We start from the raw sequence: 22,138 nt of genomic DNA, 5'->3' as shown, positions 1-22,138 counted from the left end.
GTGCTTGAGGCTGGCATTGACGCCCTGATGTGAATCATAAATGTGGCTGCACGATTGCTGTAGCAAAGCAGATATCCATAGTCTGTGGAGGATGAGAGTTTAAGAGATTTAATGCACATTGTAATGAATATGCAACCTCTGATTGCATAGTTCTTTCAATTAGTCAAACTCCCACTTAGACTTGATGCCATTTCAGTGCATTTCTATCTTTATACTGTTAAAGGCTTTGTTTGGAAAATATTAATAAAGCATTATTGTTACATATTGTTTTGTTTTCTTTCCTAAGAAAGAGAGAAACAAGAAGTATATACAGTGCATCCGGAAAGTATTCACAGCGCTTAACTTTTTCCACATTTTGTTATGTTACAGCCTTATTCCAAAATGGATTAAATTCATTATTTTCCTCAAAATTCTACAAACAATACCCCATAATGACAATGTATAAGAAGTTTGTTTGAAATCTTTGCAAATTTATAAAAAATAAAAAATGAAAAAAATCACATGTACATAAGTATTCACAGCCTCTGCCATGACACTCAAAATTGAGCTCGGGTGCATCCTGTTTCCACTGATCATCCTTGAGGTGTTTCCACTACTTGATTGGAGTCCACCTGTGGTAAATTCAGTTGATTGGACATGATTTGTCTATACACACCTGTCTATATAAGGTCCCGCAGTTAACAGTGCATGTCAGAGCACAAACTAAGCCATGAAGTCCAAGGAATTGTCTGTAGACCTCCGAGACAGGATTGTATCGAGGCACAGATCTGGGGAAGGGTACAGAAAAATGTCTGCAGCATTGAAGGTCCCAATGAGCACAGTGGCCTCCATCATCCATAAATGGAAGAAGTTTGGAACCACCAGGACACTTCCTTGAGCTGGCCGCCTGGCCAAACTGAGCGATCGGGGGAGAAGGGCCTTAGTCAGGGAGGTGAACCCGATGATCACTCTGACAGAGCTCCAGCATTTCTCTGTGGAGAGAGGAGAACCTTCCAGAAGAACAACCATCTCTGCAGCACTCCACCAATCAGGCCTGTATGGTAGAGTGGCCAGACGGAAGCCACTCCTCAGTAAAAGGCACATGACAGCCCGCCTGGAGTTTGCCAAAAGGCACCTGAAGGACTCTCAGACCATGAGAAACAAAGATTGAACTCTTTGGCCTGAATGGCAAGCGTCATGTCTGGAGGAAACCAGGCACCGCTCATTACCTGGCCAATACCATCCCTACAGTGACGCATGGTGGTGGCAGCATCATGCTGTGGGGATGTTTTTCAGTGGCAGAAACTGGGAGACTAGTCAGGATCGAGGGAAAGATGAATGCAGCAATGTACAGAGACATCCTTGATGAAAACCTGCTCCAGAGTGCTCTGGACCTCAGACTGGGGTGAAGATTCATCTTCCAACAGGACAACGACCCTAAGCACACAGCCAAGATAACAAAGGAGTGGCTCCGGGACAACTCCGTGAATGTAATTGAGTGTCCCAGCCAGAGCCCAGACTTGAACCCGATTGAACATCTCTGGAGAGATCTGAAAATGGCTGTGCATAGACGCTCCCCATCCAACCTGATTGAGCTTGAGAGGTCCTGCAAAGAAGAATGGGAGAAATTGCCCAAAAATAGGTGTGCCAAGCTTGTAGCATCATACTCAAAAAGACTTGAGGCTGTAAATGGTGCCAAAGGTGCTGAAGAAGTAATCCAAAGTATTTAGAATACGTTACTGACCTTGAGTAATCTAACGGAATACATTACAAATTATATTTTACAGCATGTATTCTGTAATCTGTAGTGGAATACATTTCAAAAGTAACCCTCCCAACCCTGATTACCTATGTCTTGCTGATAGAATAGAAAAATCAAATTTTTCATGTATCAGCAAGACATGTAAAAACTTTCTTTCCAAATTTAATGGCTAACATGTTAAACATCAGTCTACATGGGATGTATCAAGAGTTCCCTGCAGGAATTTCTGGACCTCAAATACAATGCATCATATCCTGGTCCATTGTGGTATCTGAAATAATTTTGCATGCTCAAAGCCTAGTGTGACCACCCCTTTACAGGTTTACAGCTCAAGTTATATGAGTCTGTTTCTTCACTTTCTGGGATTAACCGAGCAAAGCAAAACATTGTTTCTAAGACTCATTAAAAATGGAGAGCAGAAACTGTAGTCAAACATGCTCTAGGTGACCCTGCTATGAAACAGCATCTAATTCAATCTCTTTGATTCTGGAGGAGGGAGATCACGTCTACAGTACATGCATCCCAAAGAGAATACATGGATCTTTGATAAAGTTAATGGCCACACTACATTTGTAGTTTTACTTTATCCTCTTTGACAATCTTGAACATCATTAAAGTCATGAAGTGCAGTATATGTTTGGTTGCAAAGAAAGTATGACTTAACACTCAAAGCTAGGTAAGTCATTAACATCTATTTTTTTAAGTGAATATTGTTTATTCACACACATATACTAACAGAACTCAACAGCTGAATACCAATTTTAAAAATAAAATATATGCTCCATATTTGTATTAGATCATTTTGACTTTTGGTCTTCCAATGACCTGTTGTTATCTTTCTGCACGTGTCTCGTTTTACATTTGATTCAACAGATAGATAGATAATTATCATGAGGGAAATTGCAGAGCAACAGCAGCTAGGCACAAGCAAAACACAACACAAAAGTATATATTACACAATATGTTGTATTTATTGTAACATAAATGCATTAATATAGGTTGTGTAAACTTCGCAAATACAAATTAATATATATGGAAGTCCAGAAGTATGGAAGCCCAGGAGTGCCATTTACAAAAGAATGAAGGAATAAATGATCAATCTATTAATTTGAAAATAAAAATGTGAATAAATAAACCAATTTATAAATGGACAAATAAATAGACACATTTAAATGTGTTTATTTTAATTCATGTTTTAAAATGTACTTATATTTAGAAATAAAACAGCACATTAATAAGTCATTTTTAAATACACCTTTTATTGTTTGACTTGTTTTTTGTTTTTTTTTTACCATTTGTCAATCCATACCTGCTGAAGCCCAGGACTGCCAATTAAAAAAGAATGAAGGAATAAATGATCAATCTATTAATTTGAAAATAAAAACTTGAATAATTCAATTTATTAATGGACAAATAAAAAGACACATTTAAAGGTGTTTATTTAATTCAGGTTTAAAAATGTCATTATATTTAACAATAAAATTGTGCATTAATAAATCATATTTATTTTATGTTTAAGATGTCATTAAATGTAGCAATAAATGAGTACATTAATGAGTCTTTTAAATGCACTTTTTAATGCACTTTAAAAGTAACTTTTAAAATGCATTCTAAAAAGATATTTGGCCATTGCTTAATTCATTTGCTAATGGCTTTTTTTTTTCGTTTTCCTTTTCCTTTTCCTTTTCTTTTTTCTTTTTCTGTCTCCAGTTGAGAATTGAGTTGAAAAACAAAATGCCATTGAACAGTTGACTCATGAGAGCAACCAATGAACTTTCGATTCAGTTATAAGACACACCCCCTCTCCCACGTGCCAATCGAAGAGGATGTAAGAGGGCCTGTCACTGGACGACGGAACGAGCGGTTTACGTGATATTATTGGATTTGCGAATCTTGTGTATAAGAAATTGATGCGAAGCATATCAGAAGTTAATGGTGGCTGTTCACTGTTGCTGTGAAATGCTGAATGTGGCCCTACCCGAGCGTGCACTGTGATATGTTTCCAGGATGGGAGCTAATAATTGTGATGCTGTCAACAGAACCAGCCTCCTGATCCACACCCCTAACTAAAACACACAAGGGAGGTGAGCAAGGGCAACGGCTGGAGTCGCTGGAGAAAGCCGATGCACTTTCCAGAGCTTATACTGAAGAAAACACACATCCCCTTTCAGTTATATCACATTCATTTTAAAAAACTGTATGATCATGTTTAAATATTTTATTTTTGTTAAAATAATTGCCTGTGGGGGGCCTGGGTAGCTCAGTGGTAAAATACACTGGCTACCACCTCTGGAGTTCGCTAGCTCGAATCCCAGGGCGTGCTGAGTGACTCCAGCCAGGTCTCCTAAGCAACCAAACTGGCCTTGTTGCTAGGGAGGGTAGAGTCACATGGGGTAACCTCGTGGTCACTATAATGTGGTTCGTTCTTGGTGGGGCGCGTGGTGAGTTGAGCGTGGATGCAGCGGTGGATGGCGTGAAGCCTCCACACATGTCTCCGTGGCAACGCACTCAACAAGCCACGTGATAAGATGCGCCGGTTGGCGGTCTCAGACGCAGAAGCAACTGGGATTCGTCCTCTACCACCCGGATTGAGGCGAATCACTACGCGACCACGAGGACTTAAAAGCACATTGGGAATTGGGCGTTCCAAAATTAGGGAGAAAAAATCCAAAATAATAATAATAATTGCCTGTGTTTGATCGAGAAAAGGCGGACGTCAGCTGATGATACAGAGAAGGCAAGCGAGCACACTTTTGTGGAACAAATGGTAGTGTTTAAACTAATGTTGTGTATTACCTATGTGTATTATGAAATTTGAATATATATATATATATATATATATATATATATATATATATATATATATATATATATATATATTCTCCTCATCAACCTGCTGTGTATATCTGTTTATAATGTCGCAAATAAAGTTTGTGCTTAATTTTTTGTTGTGCTCATCTTCATAAAGATGTTTATTGACTGACAGTAGCTATACACACAGTAAACACAATGTACACGTTCTTTTATCACATTCCACTTTTACAATTGTAGCCTGAGTCTTATGGATTTAACATTTTGAATTTGAATTTTGAATGAATTTACATTTTAAATTGTACCTGAATCGATTATGTTATAGGCAAAATTTAATTGACACAGATAACAGCAATTAACATGTCAAAGATATCTGAGGTAAAATGTCCAAGATTTTGGCCAGACATTTCCCGAGAGAAAAAAGTAATAACGAACAAATTTTTTACACCTTCACTGCTTGAATTGTGTGAAATGAAACAGTCACTTAACATAACTTTTACTGGAAGAAGAAGAAGAAAAAAAAAAGACCTTCTGGTTGTGTAAATGAAAGGTAACATTTTATTAAGCTTTATAAACAGAAACTGTTTAGCAAAGTTTCATCAAAGTTGGCACATATAATTAAATCATTACAAATCTATACCATTCGTTTGTGCTGAATAGTACCGCAAAAATGAACGTTTGTGCTGGTTCGGTGTTTGAGATATTAGACTTTAGTTTTTTTTTTTTTTTTACTGTTTGACATCACTTTCCATCCCTTGTGGTCCAAATCGTTCCAACCCGGTGCCGTTCGTTTGTGCTGATTTGTGCCGTTAAAAGAAACACTGTAACTATTTCTCTTCCTTAGATATAGCAAGAAACTTTTTGGGAGCAGTGACGTCACTCTCCACCCCATGCCGTCCAAATCGCTCCGCCTTGGTGGGAAAGCTCTGCAAGAAATGCTTGAGGGGTGACATGTTGTTCTGGGTACACGCGCGAATACGCCTTGTCAGCTCCCTTAGAGTGGTTCACGTTAGAAGCCGCTGGGGTCGGGCAAGGTGAGTTTTTTAAGTAGGGTTTGGGTTTGAAATTTATGAAAAAATATATGGGTCGTCTGAACTTGTTTCGCGCATGCGCTCTCAGTCACAGATACGCGCGAACGGATGAGTAAGGGGCAGGGCCGATTTTACGATTTCTGAGGACCCAAGCAACCGACCAAGCCGGGGCCCCATTTTTTAAATTTTTGCTTAAAAAATTACATAAAATGTATTTTAAATCATATTTTTTTTAGGCAAAAACATGTCCGGTCTGAACGGCCACTAACTCGTTTGAGAGTATCTTTGAGTGAGAGCGCCTGCGCGAAACAAGTTCCGATGGCCTATTAGTGATGGGAAGCGTATCTTTGAGTCTTGTTCAGCAAAATGAACAAATCTTTATTCAAGTCATTTAGTTCATTTGAGCAGAATTAAATTAAAATTTAAAATTTTCAATAGCTAAATCCCCCCCAACACGTCTATTTACGCAAACTTTGATTATAGTCCCAATAAAGAAAAAATTATAATGCAGCCAAGGACAAATTATGAGAAACAGAAAGATTAGTTCACCTCTGGAATCTTCTTGTCTGAGTCGTTAGTTCTTTTGTCACGTGACAGCCGTATATGCTATATACACACACACACACACACACACACACACACACACTACACAGGAAACAGAAATGATTAGTTCACCTCCTGAGTCATAAAGGTGAACTAATAATTTCTGTTTCCTCTGTGAGCAATGCATAGCGTATACGGCACATATACGTCATGTGACAAATGAATGATGACTAGGACCAAAAGAGTTGAAAGGTGAATTAATAGTTTCTGTTTCCTGTACAGCGCCCATGCAGTTTTCACATAACAAATGAACAGAGATTGCGCAATGCGCATGCGCGGCCAGCACAAAATGAACGAATCATTCTCTGAGACTACTTGTTCTTCTGAGTCACATAAAGACCCATCACTACGGCCTGCATATTTTTCATAAATTACAAACCCGAATTCTACTTAAAAATCTCACCTGTCCTAACCCCAGCGGCTTGTAAGGTTAACCGCTCTAAGAGAACTGACAACAGCGTATTCGCGCGTGTACCCAGAACAACATGTCACCCCTCAAGCATTTTTTGTGGAGCTTTCCTACCGGAGCGGGGGCCCCCCGACGTGGTTTGTGTGGTGGTTAAAACTGCTACGGGTTAGGGGCCGTTCACACCAAACCTGTTTTTGCCTGCATCTGCTCTGTTTTGCCATTGTTTTCCTGTGTAAACGTAAACATCCATACCAGACCATACCATTAATAAATAACAACTGAATTCCAAAATGTTATTGGGTGAAGTAATAGGTTTTGCACACACACACACACACACAAAATAAAAAATTTGTAGAAATACATGTAGGTAAATATTGCTTTTTTTATCACTGTATTGTGGAAAAACTGGAAAATATGCATGAATTATCTTTAACTAGATTTTTATTGCATTAAACATTTTGAATGTACTTGGCTACAATTGTTGATAGGATGAATTTAAAATTATGATTTAAAATACATTTTATGTAATTTAAGCAAAAATTTTCAAATTGGGGCCCCAGCTTGGTCGGTTGCTTGGGGCCTCAGAAATCGTAAACCCGCACCTGCATTTGCCTATTCTTTATTATTTGTTACTGCACATTTTAGAATTTAGAGTAGGCTATAAAGTCATCAACACTAAGAAGTAACACAAAAGTATGGAAATGATGCAGTGACCAAAACAAATTAAATCAGAAACATCTTATATTTGAACATCTTCAATGTAGCCTTTTGTCTATTCCAGCTCTGCATACTCTGTTTATTTTCTCAAACAACTTCAGGTGCATCCTGGGATGTTTTTTAAACAGTATTGAATGATTTCATATGCTGCACCCTTGTTGGCTTCTTTTCTTTAAAAAAATTAAAATACTATTAAATGAATAAATAAAACAAATTGTAACACGGAGACAGCAGAAGGGAAGAAGAACAGGGAAGCGGGTTTTCCAGGCTCAGGTAAGATTTTTAATCGTCCACTTCAGTGCTTTACAATTTCACAAACTCATCAGCTTCACAGGCACATTGTCACTTAAACACATCAGCTTCACAAACACAATAGATTAAACGCTACAGCTTCAGGAGCACCGTGGCCTTCCTTGTGCTAGACTCTCTTTCTCCTCTGCTGGTGGCGTGGCTGCTTATATGCCGCTCTCCCTAAAATCACTGGAACAGGTTTTAAACATAATCTAGCTCAGGTGCAAGCGCCTTTACCGCTTCCTCTCTCTCCGGACGGATGCTTGGCCACACCCCCGCTGCCACACAAATAAATAAAAGGTTTGTATAGACATCTAATTAGGCACAATTTATTTTTGAGTACAGAAATAATCCCAAGCATTTGACCATAAGCCTTTAGATCAAAAGGTTCTAAACTCATGAGAAAAAAACTTAGTGTTTTTGTAGGCTACATTTATTTTATATGATCTTAATATTAATTGTATTTACTAACTTCATATATATATATATATATATATATATATATATATATATATATATATATATAGATATATAGATATATAGATATAGATATATATAGATATAGATAGATAGATAGATAGATAGATAGATAATTTGATTTGTATTGTATCTTGGTATGTTTTGATATTACTGTAAATAAATCTAGAATAACTGAGTTTTAAGTTTAAGTTTTTAAGCTTAAGTAACCATTTAAAGTGATTATAATATGGACAATTTAAAAATGTTACAAAACAATTTGGGCAAATCAGCTTCAGAAAAGGTGACTTTAGCTGAAAGGTGAGTAGTTTGCATCCCTAGTTTAAATATCAGACCAAATCTGATATTTCCTGACAGAGAAAAAGTGATGTGTTTGAGTTTGATGTGGTGAAAGATTAAACCTTTGCCCAAAAAATAATGCTTCAACGATACCAAACACGGCACAAACCAGAAGCGAGCACAAACGATGGAGACAGGTGAAAGTGATTGACGTGAGGTTTAGCCTGTGCGATTTCACGGCTCCCAAATGCTATCTTGTTTAATACAAAGAAAGGAAAATGTTATGATGTTTCTTTTGACAGCACAAATGAACGACACCAGTTCGGAGCGATTTGGAGTGACCTCACTGCTCCCGAAAATTTTCTTGCTATATCTAAGGAAGGGAAATAGTTAGTGTTTATTTTACGGGCACCTTTATGTCAACTTGACGTCAAATATTAGTCAAGACTTGATCAAGATGCTGTATAACATCATTTTAAATTCAGTTTGGATGGCAATTCCTTCCAGTGGTAATTGGGTGAAAATAGGAAGTTAATCCCACACTGAAATTGGTTTAATACATACACTATATTGCCAAAAGTATTCGCTCACCCATCCAAATAATTTAATTCAGGTGTTCCAATCACTTCCATGGCCACAGGTGTATAAAATGAAGCACCTAGGCATGCAGACTGCTTCTACAAACATTTGTGAAAGAATGGGCCACTCTCAGGAGCTCAGTGAATTCCAGCGTGGTACTGTGATAGGATGCCACCTGTGCAACAAGTCCAGTCGTGAAATTTCCTCGCTACTAAATATTCCACAGTCAACTGTCAGTGGTATTATAACAAAGTGGAAGCGATTGGGAATGACAGCAACTCAGCCACGAAGTGGTAGGCCACGTAAAATGACAGAGCGGGGTCAGCGGATGCTGAGGCGCATAGTGTGCAGAGGTCGCCAACTTTCTGCAGAGTCAATCACTACAGACCTCCAAAGTTCATGTGGCCTTTAGATTAGCTCAAGAACAGTGTGTAGAGAGCTTCATGGAATGGGTTTCCATGGCCGAGCAGCTGCATCCAAGCCATACATCACAAAGTGCAATGCAAAGCGTCGGATGCAGTGGTGTAAAGCACGCCGCCACTGGACTCTAGAGTAGTGGAGACGCGTTCTCTGGAGTGACGAATCACGCTTCTCCATCTGGCAATCTGATGGACGAGTCTGGGTTTGGCGGTTGCCAGGAGAACGGTACTTGTCTGACTGCATTGTGCCAACTGTGAAGTTTGGTGGAGGGGGGATTATGGTGTGGGGTTGTTTTTCAGGAGCTGGGCTTGGCCCCTTAGTTCCAGTGAAAAGAACTCTGAATGCTTCAGCATACCAAGAGATTTTGGACAATTCCATGCTCCCAAATTTGTGGGAACAGTTTGGGGATGGCCCCTTCCTGTTCCAACATGACTGCGCACCAGTGCACAAATCAAGGTCCATAAAGACATGGATGAGCGAGTTTGGTGTGGGAGAACTTGACTGGCCTGCACAGAGTCCTGACCTCAACCCGATAGAGCACCTTTGGGATGAATTAGAGCGAAGACTGCGAGCCAGGCCTTCTCGTCCAACATCAGTGTCTGACCTCACAAATGCGCTTCTGGAAGAATGGTCAAAAATTCCCATAAACACACTCCTAAACCTTGTGGAAAGCCTTCCCAGAAGAGTTGAAGCTGTTATAGCTGCAAAGGGTGGGCCGACGTCATATTAAACCCTATGGATTAAGAATGGGATGTCACTTAAGTTCATATGCGCCTAAAGGCAGATGAGCGAATACTTTTGCCAATATAGTGTAAGTAGGCCAATATGTTTGACGTTCAATTTACATCAAATCAATGTGTGATTTTTAGACGTCAAATTGATGTCATATAGACATCACATTGACATTAATGATTAGTATGTTTAATTGATATACATTTATGGCGTAATATATATATATATATATATATATATATATATATATATATATATATATATATATATATATATATATGTATATATATATATATATGTGTGTGTGTGTGTGTGTGTTTGTGCATATGTCGTGTGTTAAAGTGAGATGCTAATTGAGATATTAGTACATATTTCAATGTAGTAGTTGTAGCAGCCAGTGTTGCTAGTATTTGTTAATGTTGTCAGCTACTTTAAAGTTCAAACGAACTCTGTATGAATTTGAGAGGTAAAGTAACATTAATGTTTATTTGATTGTGTTATAACGATAGCAGTTTTGGTGAGTGGTGACATTGCTACCCCATTCCTTCTGTTTTAAGCCAGCAATTAAGTAAATCTGTCAATTCACTGAAAAGTTTTAATGTAGTCTAACTTACATTTATGATCGCATTGTGTGAGAGACAACAAACATTGTGTATACTGTTAGAAATTAAATGTACATAGTTGGCAACCATTGCCATTATGTACAATGACTGGTGGTATGGTAAATTGACAGTCACTTAATTTGTAAACAGATTACAACACAACTACAATAGGCATACACATCTGACTGTTGAAGAGTGCTGTTGTATTTTTTGGACCAGAAAAAAAATATATGTATATCAAAGGTGTGGTGTGTAGTTACTGATCTCTCAACAGAATGGAAGTTATTAATAAATGTCCAGTATTCCAAGCTAATAGCTCTGAGATACAGTATAATTGACAATGTTCTTCACTGTGTCCAACTGTACTTCACACAGCAAATGACCACAGGAGTGCATCACCTGTGAGATCATGAGAAGGCTGAAGAACCAGGAGTGACAAGATATCACCGGATGGTGGGGTACAGAATTAAACCCAGGGACAGGTAAGCAAACAGAGGTAAGACATACAGAGATTGCATTTTCATTTGTATAGCACCATCTCATACAAAAGTAGTTCAAAGTGCTTTACATAAAAAACAAAGTAAAACAGCAAAAATGTAATTATAAACAGAAACATTCATGCATACATACACAGAAATACACATACAAGCATACAGTGCATTCAGAAAGTATTCAGAACCCTTTATTTTTTCCACATTTTGTTATATTGCAGCCTTATGCTGAACATTTTTACATAATAATTTTTTTCACATCAGTCTACACTTCATACCCCATAATGACTAACAAAAAACAGATTTGTAGTAACTTTATTAAAAAGAAAAAACTGAAATATCACACTGAGATAAGTATTCAGGCCCTTTGCTATAACACTTGAAATTTAGCTCGGGTGCATCCCATTTCTCTGGATCATCTTTGAGGTGTTTCTTCACTTTGATTTGAGTCCACCTGTGGCAAATTTAATTAATTGGACATTATTTGAAAAGGCACACACCTGTCTATATAAGGTCTTACAGCTGAAAATGCATATCAGAGCAAATACCAAGCATGAGGTCAAAGGAACTGTCTGCAGAGCTCAGAGAGAGGATTGTGTCGAGGCACAGATCTGGGGAAGGCTTCAAATAATTCTGCTGCATTGAAGGTTCCCAAGAGCACAGGGCCTCCATAATTCTTTTTTTATTTTATTTTTTGTTTTCTCCAATTTTTCTCCCCAATTTGGAGTGCCCAATGCACTCTAAGTCCTCGTGGTGGCATAGTGACTCAATCCGGGTGGCAGAGGACGAATCTCAGTTGCCTCCACGTCTGAGACCGTCAATCCATGCATCTAATCACGTGGCTTGTTAAGCGCGTTACCGCGGAGAATAGCGTGAAGCCTCCACACGCGCCATGTCTCCGCGGTATCCACGTACAACTCACCACGCAGAGAGCGAGAACCACATTATAAAGACCACGAGGAGGTTACCCCATGTGACTGTACCCTCCCTAGTAACTGGGCCAATATGGTTGCTTAGGAGACCTGGCTTGAGTCACTCAGCACATCCTGGATTCGAACTCACGACTCCAGGGGGTGGTAGTCAGTGTCAATACTCGCTGAGGTACCCAGGCCAAACCCCCCCCCCCTTTTTTTAAAAAATATTTAATACATTTGCAAAGTTATCACAAATCTGGTTTTTGCTTTGTCATTATGGGGTATGGAGGCTGGTCATTCCCACAAAATTATCCAGGAAGTAGCTCTGCAATCTGATGGCCACTGTAATATGCATCCTGGGTAAAAACCTTTAACTTGGACTCTTTTAAACTTCAAAATATGCACATTTGATAGCTGAATTAAAATAGACTTGATAAAACACTTGACATAACGTGGCACCGATGGATGATAAAACTATCAGACAGGTAGCCGTGTGAGTAAATTATGATCTGGACAAGTCATTGTCATGTCCATCAATGCAATTTTTTATTTATTTTTTTAACTACACAGAAATATGTACTTGTCTCGGAGAGATGTAATATTTGGCCCAAATCTGTTATGTACTGTATGTGTTGCTGGCTGTTTCTTTGAGCAATTTTTACATTCCCATTTCCAGCATTGATAACTGCTAATGATCGTAACTTGCTTACATGCTTTTAGATCAAGCATTGGAACAAGGTTTACGGGGGAGAACAGACACCCAACAGAGAGACAAGTCGATCACAAGTAAGTATCAACTGCAGTACTATATAAAATAAGATATTAGTCATCATCAATCCTTTATTTAATATTCAGGAGAACATTAAGGGAAAGACCCTCATGACCCTTAGACATGTTATAACAGGGTAAACGCAGCTGCAGTTAATACATTAGATGGTTGGTTTGATTTTGGTGTACCAATTGTCAATATTTTTTAGCTACAATTGTGTTTACCTTGCTATGATACATATGTGAAAAGTGTCCATTGTTATGAATCCACGTCTTCCTTCTTTTGGTGGTTCACATTTTTCTGACGGGGGTGCTAAGACATGCATTAGGTGCATGGTTAAATTGGCAAACATTTAATAACTAACACTCTCAAAGCTGAAAGTACTCTGTATTCACATTGCCAGATTGTCTCATAATGGCAAATGCTGGTACAAACAATTTAAATAAAGTGTGTTTAAAGGAATGGTAAATGAAATCCTATTTTTTAAGGACTTTTCAGTGAATCTTAGTGTGTTTTCAGTTGTGGATATTTCACAGTAATCTTAAAGCTTATATTGTATGAGAATTTGATGAAACCTTTCTACTGTTAATCAGTACAGTAAATTAAATAGTAAATGTTGTATTTATAAATACTGTATTTCATTTAAGGTTTGTACAATAAAATATTGTATTTAGATTTTACTTTTACAGGTTTGAATCTAAACACAAACACTGCCAGTCAAGTTTGAGATTATTTTAATCTGTTTTATACAGTATTTTTAGGGATTTATTTTGTCTTCCAAAATAAAACTGGTATTTTACAATGTTTAGCATGTGTTAACTCTTAATTGAAGGTGTTTGATCATAATAATTCAGGAAATACCTGTAAAATAACGGTGTTTCTCTGTAAAACTTTTAATGAAAATTTCTGTAAATTTGTTTTGCACTTTATTTGAATAAGGATATTTTACTTCTTTTTTTCTTTTTTTTTTTTTTTGAAACAGTCCCTTCAGGGTATACAAAATCCAGTTTACATTTGTATTTTTTAATTGAAGCTTGATGAATGAATATTTTTTACATTTTATTACTTTTGTGTCGTTATTTTGGTGGTCGAGAATAGGACATCAGTGTGTGGATGTCAAAAGTTTTTGACGTCAGTTTGATTTGCATATTTGACCTGTTTTTTTTTTTTTTTTTTTTTATGTCAATTTGATGTCTTTTCAACATCAATTGCCCACTGGGTTTCTTATGTGCGGGATTCGCAGATCCAGTAAAATCACGTAAACCGCTCATACCGTCGTCCAATGACAGGCGGTTTTACATCCTCTTGGATTGGCACGTGTGAGAATTTTTTGTTCTTCTTTTTTTATGACCCCTTAGACTTAACGAATCAAGTCCTATTTATTTATTTATTTATTTAGTATGTTCAGATGGCAAATGCAGGTTAATCCGGTACAATGTAACAGGAATGACCCTCAGGACTTATATTTCTATCATTAGAACAAAGACATAGTTATCTTTCTGCACTTGTGCCTTATTTTACACGTGATTCATTTATTATGAGGAAATGTCTTCCCTCTCATAAAATGTAAGCGAAACATTAGTCAGTCAGGATTATATAAGAAGGTGTAAACCTTTCTGGAAACTGAAACAACTGTTTTGTACTACATGTCCTATACCATTCTATATCCGCTGCCAAGTCTCCTGTTCAACGGTGCCTGTATGTCAGAGGTAAAACAAGAAGAGCATAGAATACTGACTGAGAAGACTGAACCCTTGCAAGATGCTGGTTCCACTTTAACCTCTGGCAAAATTTCAGCAGATGTGATTGAATTTAAAAATCCAAAATAAACAAAGTTAAAGTTTACAATTATTTGAAGACTGTTTGACATACAGTACCTGTAGGTGTACAGTAGTTACTGTGTTTGCCTTTGGAGGGCAATAAAGATCCATAAGTATCATCAAGTGTTATTGTGCCATTGTACAGCTCATGCTCGAAAATCCAATTAACCGAAGAGAAAATTATGTGATTTAAACTGACGTTATTATAATTAATACATTTAAAATGAATGATGGCATTATCACATCTCTGTTGCCATTTTTAATACAAAGAAAAGTGTTATTTTCTGGTGTATAATGACTATATGGCTGTCCAAAGCCATGCTACATATACTTAATTAAATGCAGACTGTACCTCTCTGAACATGTTAAAACTGAGGATGTTTCACAGTCTGACTAAGAGACACATTTATGCACACATATAGAGCTAATTAAATCTTTTGCTCATTATACTCTTTGTAAATTAAAGAAAATTTAAACACATTTGAACAGCTTGTTCTTCGTGCTATATATTGTGACACAATGTTTGAAAAAGCACTGTGAAGAGGGATTTAGACAGAGTTAGACTACAAACTTCACGTGTCAGATGCTGCAGTCTTCAAACATCATGCCTCCCCTTCTGCAGGACTATCATCTTAACCTGTGATCATAGAACATATGAACTCTTCAAAATAGTTGACAGAATAAGTTACAGTAGTAAGGGAAAGTAGGAATAATTGTAGCACTTAGGATTTCGCGCATTTACCCAGAAAATCATTAGCAAAAAGTTATGAAATTTTGCCTCAATCATCTCAAATGTATTATATTATAGATAAGTACCTATAACAAACCCAATGAATTGCATTTGAACAAGAAAGAGACACTTTCACTCATTCTAAGGAAAGACTTTATTGGTCAATGTACAGAAAGTGCTGCAGTGACCATCAAAGAAGTTAAACAAAACCCTTTACAAAACAAAAGAAGAGAAACATATACAAAAGAATAGTCTTTAATGATTTTACAGGGTTGATCTCTTTAAAAGTTCCTTTTTTGTTGTATCTGTTCTATAACACACGTGGTAAAAAGGACTAGCGAAATATAGGAAAGGTCTGAAAGGAGGATAGGAGATGGGATGTCTCACAATGCTGACATCACAAGCACAGAATTTATGACTAATGGAATGAAAAGTCCTAACCACAGCAAAAGACATTACATATAACTCAATGCACATGTTCAAAAATGCACATCTCCTGACTACACAAGTCAGATTGGGGGGTGGGCGGGGGGGGGGGGTACCTAAGTGTAATCTATAGTAGCTCTGTCATTACTTGAACCCCTCCTTTATAGAAAAACAACACACCTATTTTCTCATTTTGTGAAATGGCACACTTTTCACAAAGGATTTTGATATTTTTATCTGTCTTACTTTTCTACATACATTACTTTTCTTGATAGAGTTAACTGAACTGTATATTGCTGGGTGCTGGTAAAGACATTTACAAAATTCCGAAATATCCCCAGGCTAAAATCTTTTAAACAACTTCTTCTATTTTCTTTCCTTTTTATAGTTTTAAAGTGCCTTTTTATAGAGAGCATTAAAGAACACTGCAAAAAAAAAAAAAAATCAAATAAATAAAAATTAAATTAAATTTAAACAGTATTTTTTTTTCTAGTTTTCCAATTAAAATGTCTAAACATCCTAAAAGCAAGATACATTTACTTTGAGAAGCAACATTTTGCAAAAAAAAAAAACGTTTCACCCCAGTGCAATCTTAGCATAATCCTCACCAGTGTTGGGCATAATTTGATTACAAAGTAATACATTACTGTAATCTAATTACTTTTAAAGTAAAAAAAAGTAGTGCAACACATTATATTTCACATTTTTCATATTACAGTTCCTGACTTTCAATTAAGGTAATTACTTTTAATTACATTATTTTGATTACACATTTCTAAACTAATATTATTTATGAATATTTATTTAAAATATGACATCATTTGCATTTCTGTTAGTTAAAAGGTGTGCATCTGAACAAGGAAGAAATATAAACATTATTTAGAATTTGTTGAACAGAAAGTTTTAGAAAGTAACTTCAAAGTAAAGTAATTAGCAATGTGATTACTTTTGAATTAAGTAAAGTAATCTTATTACTAATAATTTAAAAGAAACAATTAGTTTTTTTAGTGGATAACCAATACTAAACCTCACTAAATTTTGTCTGCTTAAAAAATAAAAAAATAAAAAATAAAAAATGAACAGGAACAAAGATTTTTAGAAGAATATCTCAGCTCTGTAGGTCCATACAATGCATGTGAATGGTAGCGCTAAATGGCGCTAGGAAGTGTAATTGCGCTTGAAATTATGATCACCAAGGACACTGCAGATGTCAAGATTTATAGTGAAAATTGAGTAATATTTTGGTCTGTTCTCACACAAAACTGATTAGATCTCTTCACAAGACATGGATTAAACCACCAGTCATATGGATTAATTTTATGCTGCATTTATGTGCGTTTTTGAGCTTCAAAGTTTTGGTTACTATTCACTTGCATTTTATGGACCTCCAGAGCTGAGATGTTCTTCTAAAAATCTTAGTTTGTGTTCTGCAGAAGAAAGTCACACATCTGGGATGGCATGAGGGTGAGTAAATGATGAGAATTTTCAATTTTGGGTGAACTATAAACCATGTCATATCTTACACAATTTTGCTTCTCCAGTAAAATTATCTTGTTTTAATTATGTTTAGATTTATTTATTTATTTATTTTTTGCAGTGAAATCTTTAGCTAGTTTTTCTATTTGAGGTGAAATGAGGGAGAGCCTATCCACAGCTGAAGTGAGGAGGACAACATGAACGATAAAAGAGAGAGATCAACACAGATAGAGAGAGGAGGAAGAACCCTTCCTCCTCAGCAAGTGTAGACACAAGCAGGCTGTGTGAAGGATGCAGGAGGACGTGAGGAGTCTGAGTCACCATTCAACTACACTACAGTTCCCTATTTACAGAAGTCAGGCATATAAAAATGTACAGACACTCTCCCTCCTTACCACCAAGAACCCAAACAGAGAAAAAAAAGAGAAAAACATAACTATTAAAAAGTGTTTTAAGTGTAATCTCATTACGATATAATTTTTGCTTAAAGAGAACTGCTTTAATCAAAATCTCTCTAAGGATCTAAAATAAACACATTTGCTAGATTTCAAATGAAGAAAATATCATTATTATGTATATACTTTCATTGCAAAAAACAACTTTCGGGTTTTTACTATTGCACATCAGTGCAATATTAGGTGTTACTCTGAAGATAACAGACAACAAATGGTGAAGGCATAGCCACACGCTGTCAAATATTACAGTTTAGTACTTCAGAAAGGGAAAAAAAAACATCCTGATGTTAAAATATATTCTGCTGAAACATTGCAAGAACCAAAAAAATAAATAAAAATAAAAATAGTGGGTTTAAAAGTCATCCCAGAGATGTTTCAAATGTTGACAATTAACTGCATTGTGTTGTGTTGGTTTTATATTGGCTTTTTGTGGACCTACTAAGACACTGTAGATTAAACCTACAGAAATACACACAGGCTTTGCATTTCCAAATATTGACCATCAGAGGGAGCCATAGCATTAGAGATGCTTTTTGTGGGTGTTAGAACAAAATCAGGGTTTCTCATTGCAATGACTGATGAGTGACAGCTTTTCAGGCAATTATTTCTGGCTTCTGTAAGTGTGAGAGGGCATTAAATGCATTTTTGCATGTGTGTATGTGTATGCATGTGCATATGTGCATGAACAAGTCTATGTCTGCATGTGAATGCTTGCTTGTGTGAACGTATATGTGTGTGAGAGGCTGTCTGTGTGTGTGTTTGTGTTTTAATAAGGTAACGTAGAGGGGTCCCACTCCAGTTTTCCCTTCACTTTCCCCTTCTGAATGTCAGTCTCTTCATCGCTGTCCTCGGATTCAGCACTAGAGAGATCTCCTGCCAGTTCATCATCGTTATCGTCCTCTTCGTCTTCATCTTCCTCTGGCTCCTCCTCCCTAACCTCCTCAGCAATCAGCGCCCCATCAATGCTCTGCAATCAATAACACAATCATTCTATTTTGTTTTCTTCAAAATATCAAAATAAAAGGGTAAATGTCTAAAAGACTCTAAAATCACAGGATTCTATCTCTTTTCCTTGTGTGACATTTACTTTGATGTCAATTACCACAGAAAATTATTTCGACTTGTCCCTCAGTTTGTGAAAACAAACAAAATATGATTACAGAAATACAGTTATAATGAAACCCTTGGTGTAACAGTCCTTAAAGGGTTAGTTCACCCAAAAATGATTCTGTTATCATTAACTTACTCTCATGTCATTTTAAACCTGTATTACTTTCTTCTGTGGAACACAAGAGGTGAAATTGTGTTTTTTTTTTTTTTTTTGGTCCATACAATGAAAGTGAATGATGACTGAGGCTGTACCTAACATTCTGTATAACATCTCCATTTGTGTTTCACGAAAGAAAGTCATATGGGTTTGGAACAACATGAGGGGGAATAAATGATGACAGATTATTCAAATTACTGTTTACAATGAGCAAACTCCACCCACAGGAATTGTTAGTAGTGCAGGATATTTATACAGATCAAATAAAATTTTTTACTGAATAGTTCATGTAAGTACTTCAACAAAAATATGACCTACACATTTCAGTTTGTAAACCCTCTGGTACACTTGCCCCAAAGGCTTCCATTGTAAGTAGGAAATCAACCATTCACACATTTTTCTTTAGGGGACCATTCAAAATTATTTTTTGAGGTAATCGATAGGATGCCACATGCTGATAGAAGTTGTATTTATCCCCTAATATTCAGCGGCGTTCTTTATACACCAATCAGCCACAACATTAAAACCACCTGCCTAATATTATGTAGGTCCCCCTCGTGCTGCGAAAACAGTGCCAACCCGCATCTCAGAATAGCATTCTGAGATGTTATTCTTCTCACCACAATTGTACAGAGCGGTTATCTTAGTTACCATAGACTTTGTCAGTTTGAAACAGTCTAGCCATTCTCTGCTGACCTCTCTCATAAACAAAGCATTTCCGTCCACAGAACTGCCGCTCACTGGATGTTTTTTGTTTTTGCCACCGTTCGGTGTAAATTCTAAAGACTGTTGTGCGTGAAAATCCCAGGAGATCAGCAGTTACAGAAATACTCAAACCAGCCCGTCTGGCACCAACAATCATACCACGGTCCAAATCACTGAGATCAAAATTTTTCCCTATTGTGATGGTTGATGTGAACATTAACTGAAGCTGCTGACCCGTATCTGCACAATTTTATGCACTGCACTGTTGCCACACGATTGGCTGATTAGATAATTGCATGGATGACTCAGATAACCGCTCTGTACAATTGTGGTGAGAAGAATAGCATCTCAGAATGCTATTCTGAGATGCGGGTTGGCACTGTTTTGGCGGCACGAGGGGGACCTACACAATATTTGGCAGGAGTTTTAGTGTTGTGGCAGATCAGTATATTTAATAGCTCTGTGGCTCAGTATGGTCTTTAAAGGAATATTTCACCCAAAAATTTAAATTCTCTCCTCATTTACTCACCTTCATGCCATACCAGATGTGTACGACTTCCTTTCTTCTGCTGAGCACAAATGAAGATTTTTAGAAAAATATCTTAACTCTGTTGGTCCATTCAATGCAAGTGAATGGTGGCCAGAACTTTGAAGCTCCAAAAAGCACAAAAAAGGCAGGATAAAGGTATTACATATGTAACCCTTCCTAATCAACCCGCTCTGAATGAGACTCGAACTGGCGTCTCCGGCATGGGAGGCAGGTGCGCTAACAAGGAGGCTAATGGCTACAGCCCCTAGTGTCAATCGCTAGTGCACCTCTTGAGGCCAGGGGAGTGAGAGTTACATACTGCACAGCTGGCTCCCATTACACTCACCCCCCTAAACCTCACTCCCATCTGGGTCACGGCACCACTGTAACTGGTCCTGCTGCGAACGGTATTTGAACCGGTGTCTCCGGTATGGGAGGCGGGCGTGCTAACAAGGAGGCTAAAGCCTCTAGCATCAGTCACCAGTGCGCCTCTTGAGGCCAGAGGAGTGAGGTTTACATACTGCACAGCTACCTACCAGCTGGCTACCATTACACATACGACTCCAGTGGTTAAATCATTGTCTTCAGAAGCAATATAATAGGTGCACGTTAACAAGAGGACTGAGTTTTTCTTCTGTTTTTTGGCTATTCACATTCTTCATGCATATCGCTGCCTACTGGTCAGGAAGGAGAAAGAAAAAAAGGAGGGATAAAGGAAAGGAAAAGAATAAATAAATCATATTTGCACAACAGCTCAGTAGGTGGCGATATGCACGAAGAATGCACACTGAAGTCCTCTCGTGAACACGTTTAGGAGGGCTGTTCAAAGTGGGATTTAGAGTAAAAAGGACTCACATATTGATCTGTTTCTCACCAACACCTATCATATCGCTTCTGAAGACATGGATTTAACCACCAAAGTCATATGGATTACTTTTATGTTACCTTTGTGTGCTTTTTGGAGCTATTCTTCTAAAAATCTTAGTATGTGTTCAGGAGAAGAAAGACATACGCATCTGGGATGGCATGAGTGTGAGTAAATGATGAGAGAATTTGCAATTTTGGATGAACTATTCCTTTAACAATCAGGCATGCACTGACCTCCATGGGATTTACTGTGATATTAAGATTGGAGTCGTCCCAATCCATCTCTGGGTCCTTTCTTCCCTCCTCATCCTCTTTTGAACTATCCTGATGGGTGGTGTGGATACGGTAGATGCCCAAAACTACAATGACCACCAGGGCGGCGATGCATATTACGATTACCACTGTTGCAGCAGGAGGAGTTCCTAATGACACATATAAAAGACATGCTTAGTGATACATTATGCTCTGTCAAACAACCAAACTGTGATAGAGTGAATGCATTATGTATACATCAGTTGAAAATAACTGATATATGTACACCTGTTACTGCACATCAATTGGAATCTACTGTATAAGCTGCAAGATACTACAAACCATTATCGTAAACAGTCTAAAGTTACACTACTCAACTGTATTAGTTGGCAGAAGATTGTTTATTGTGATTATTATTAATAATAACATATGTAATCACATATTGATCACAAGGACTTACAGAAATTTTGCCATAGTAAAGGGACTTTTTAGGCACACTGCTTCGCCCCTTACAGTGGTAAAATCACTGTAATGCAAAACCTGGAGTGGCTTATTGTTTTAGTCTCTATATACTGCAATTATACTTATCTGTATATTCTTATATACATATTCATCCACACAAGAAATCAGTACAATCCTCTATTATATCTCTGGACCCTTTCTCGAGCACATCTGTGCTATATTTCATTTTGGTGTATGTAAACATGCACTAGATGGACGTCTTTGACCGTGCTTTGGACTATGT

The 22,138-nt window shown here is 37.3% G+C and overlaps 1 protein-coding gene across 1 annotated transcript in view; it reads right to left on the bottom strand.

Moving 5' to 3' along the window:
* Window positions 1–15,555: 15,555 nt before the first annotated feature.
* Window positions 15,556–22,138, bottom strand: part of LOC127442322 (calsyntenin-2-like) — a 390,092-nt gene continuing 383,509 nt past the window's right edge. The window contains exons 16-17 of the mRNA XM_051700250.1: window positions 21,376–21,563; window positions 15,556–18,740 (exon numbers count right to left, since the gene is read on the bottom strand). Coding sequence (XP_051556210.1) covers window positions 18,540–18,740; window positions 21,376–21,563 — 389 coding nt within the window. The 3' untranslated portion in view covers window positions 15,556–18,539. The remainder of the gene's footprint in view (window positions 18,741–21,375; window positions 21,564–22,138) is intronic.

The sequence above is a fragment of the Myxocyprinus asiaticus genome, chromosome 6 (assembly GCF_019703515.2).
Source record: "Myxocyprinus asiaticus isolate MX2 ecotype Aquarium Trade chromosome 6, UBuf_Myxa_2, whole genome shotgun sequence".
Taxonomy (NCBI): domain Eukaryota; kingdom Metazoa; phylum Chordata; class Actinopteri; order Cypriniformes; family Catostomidae; genus Myxocyprinus; species Myxocyprinus asiaticus.
Note: the sequence above shows the minus strand (reverse complement) of the source record. Positions and strands in the feature narration are given on the sequence as shown.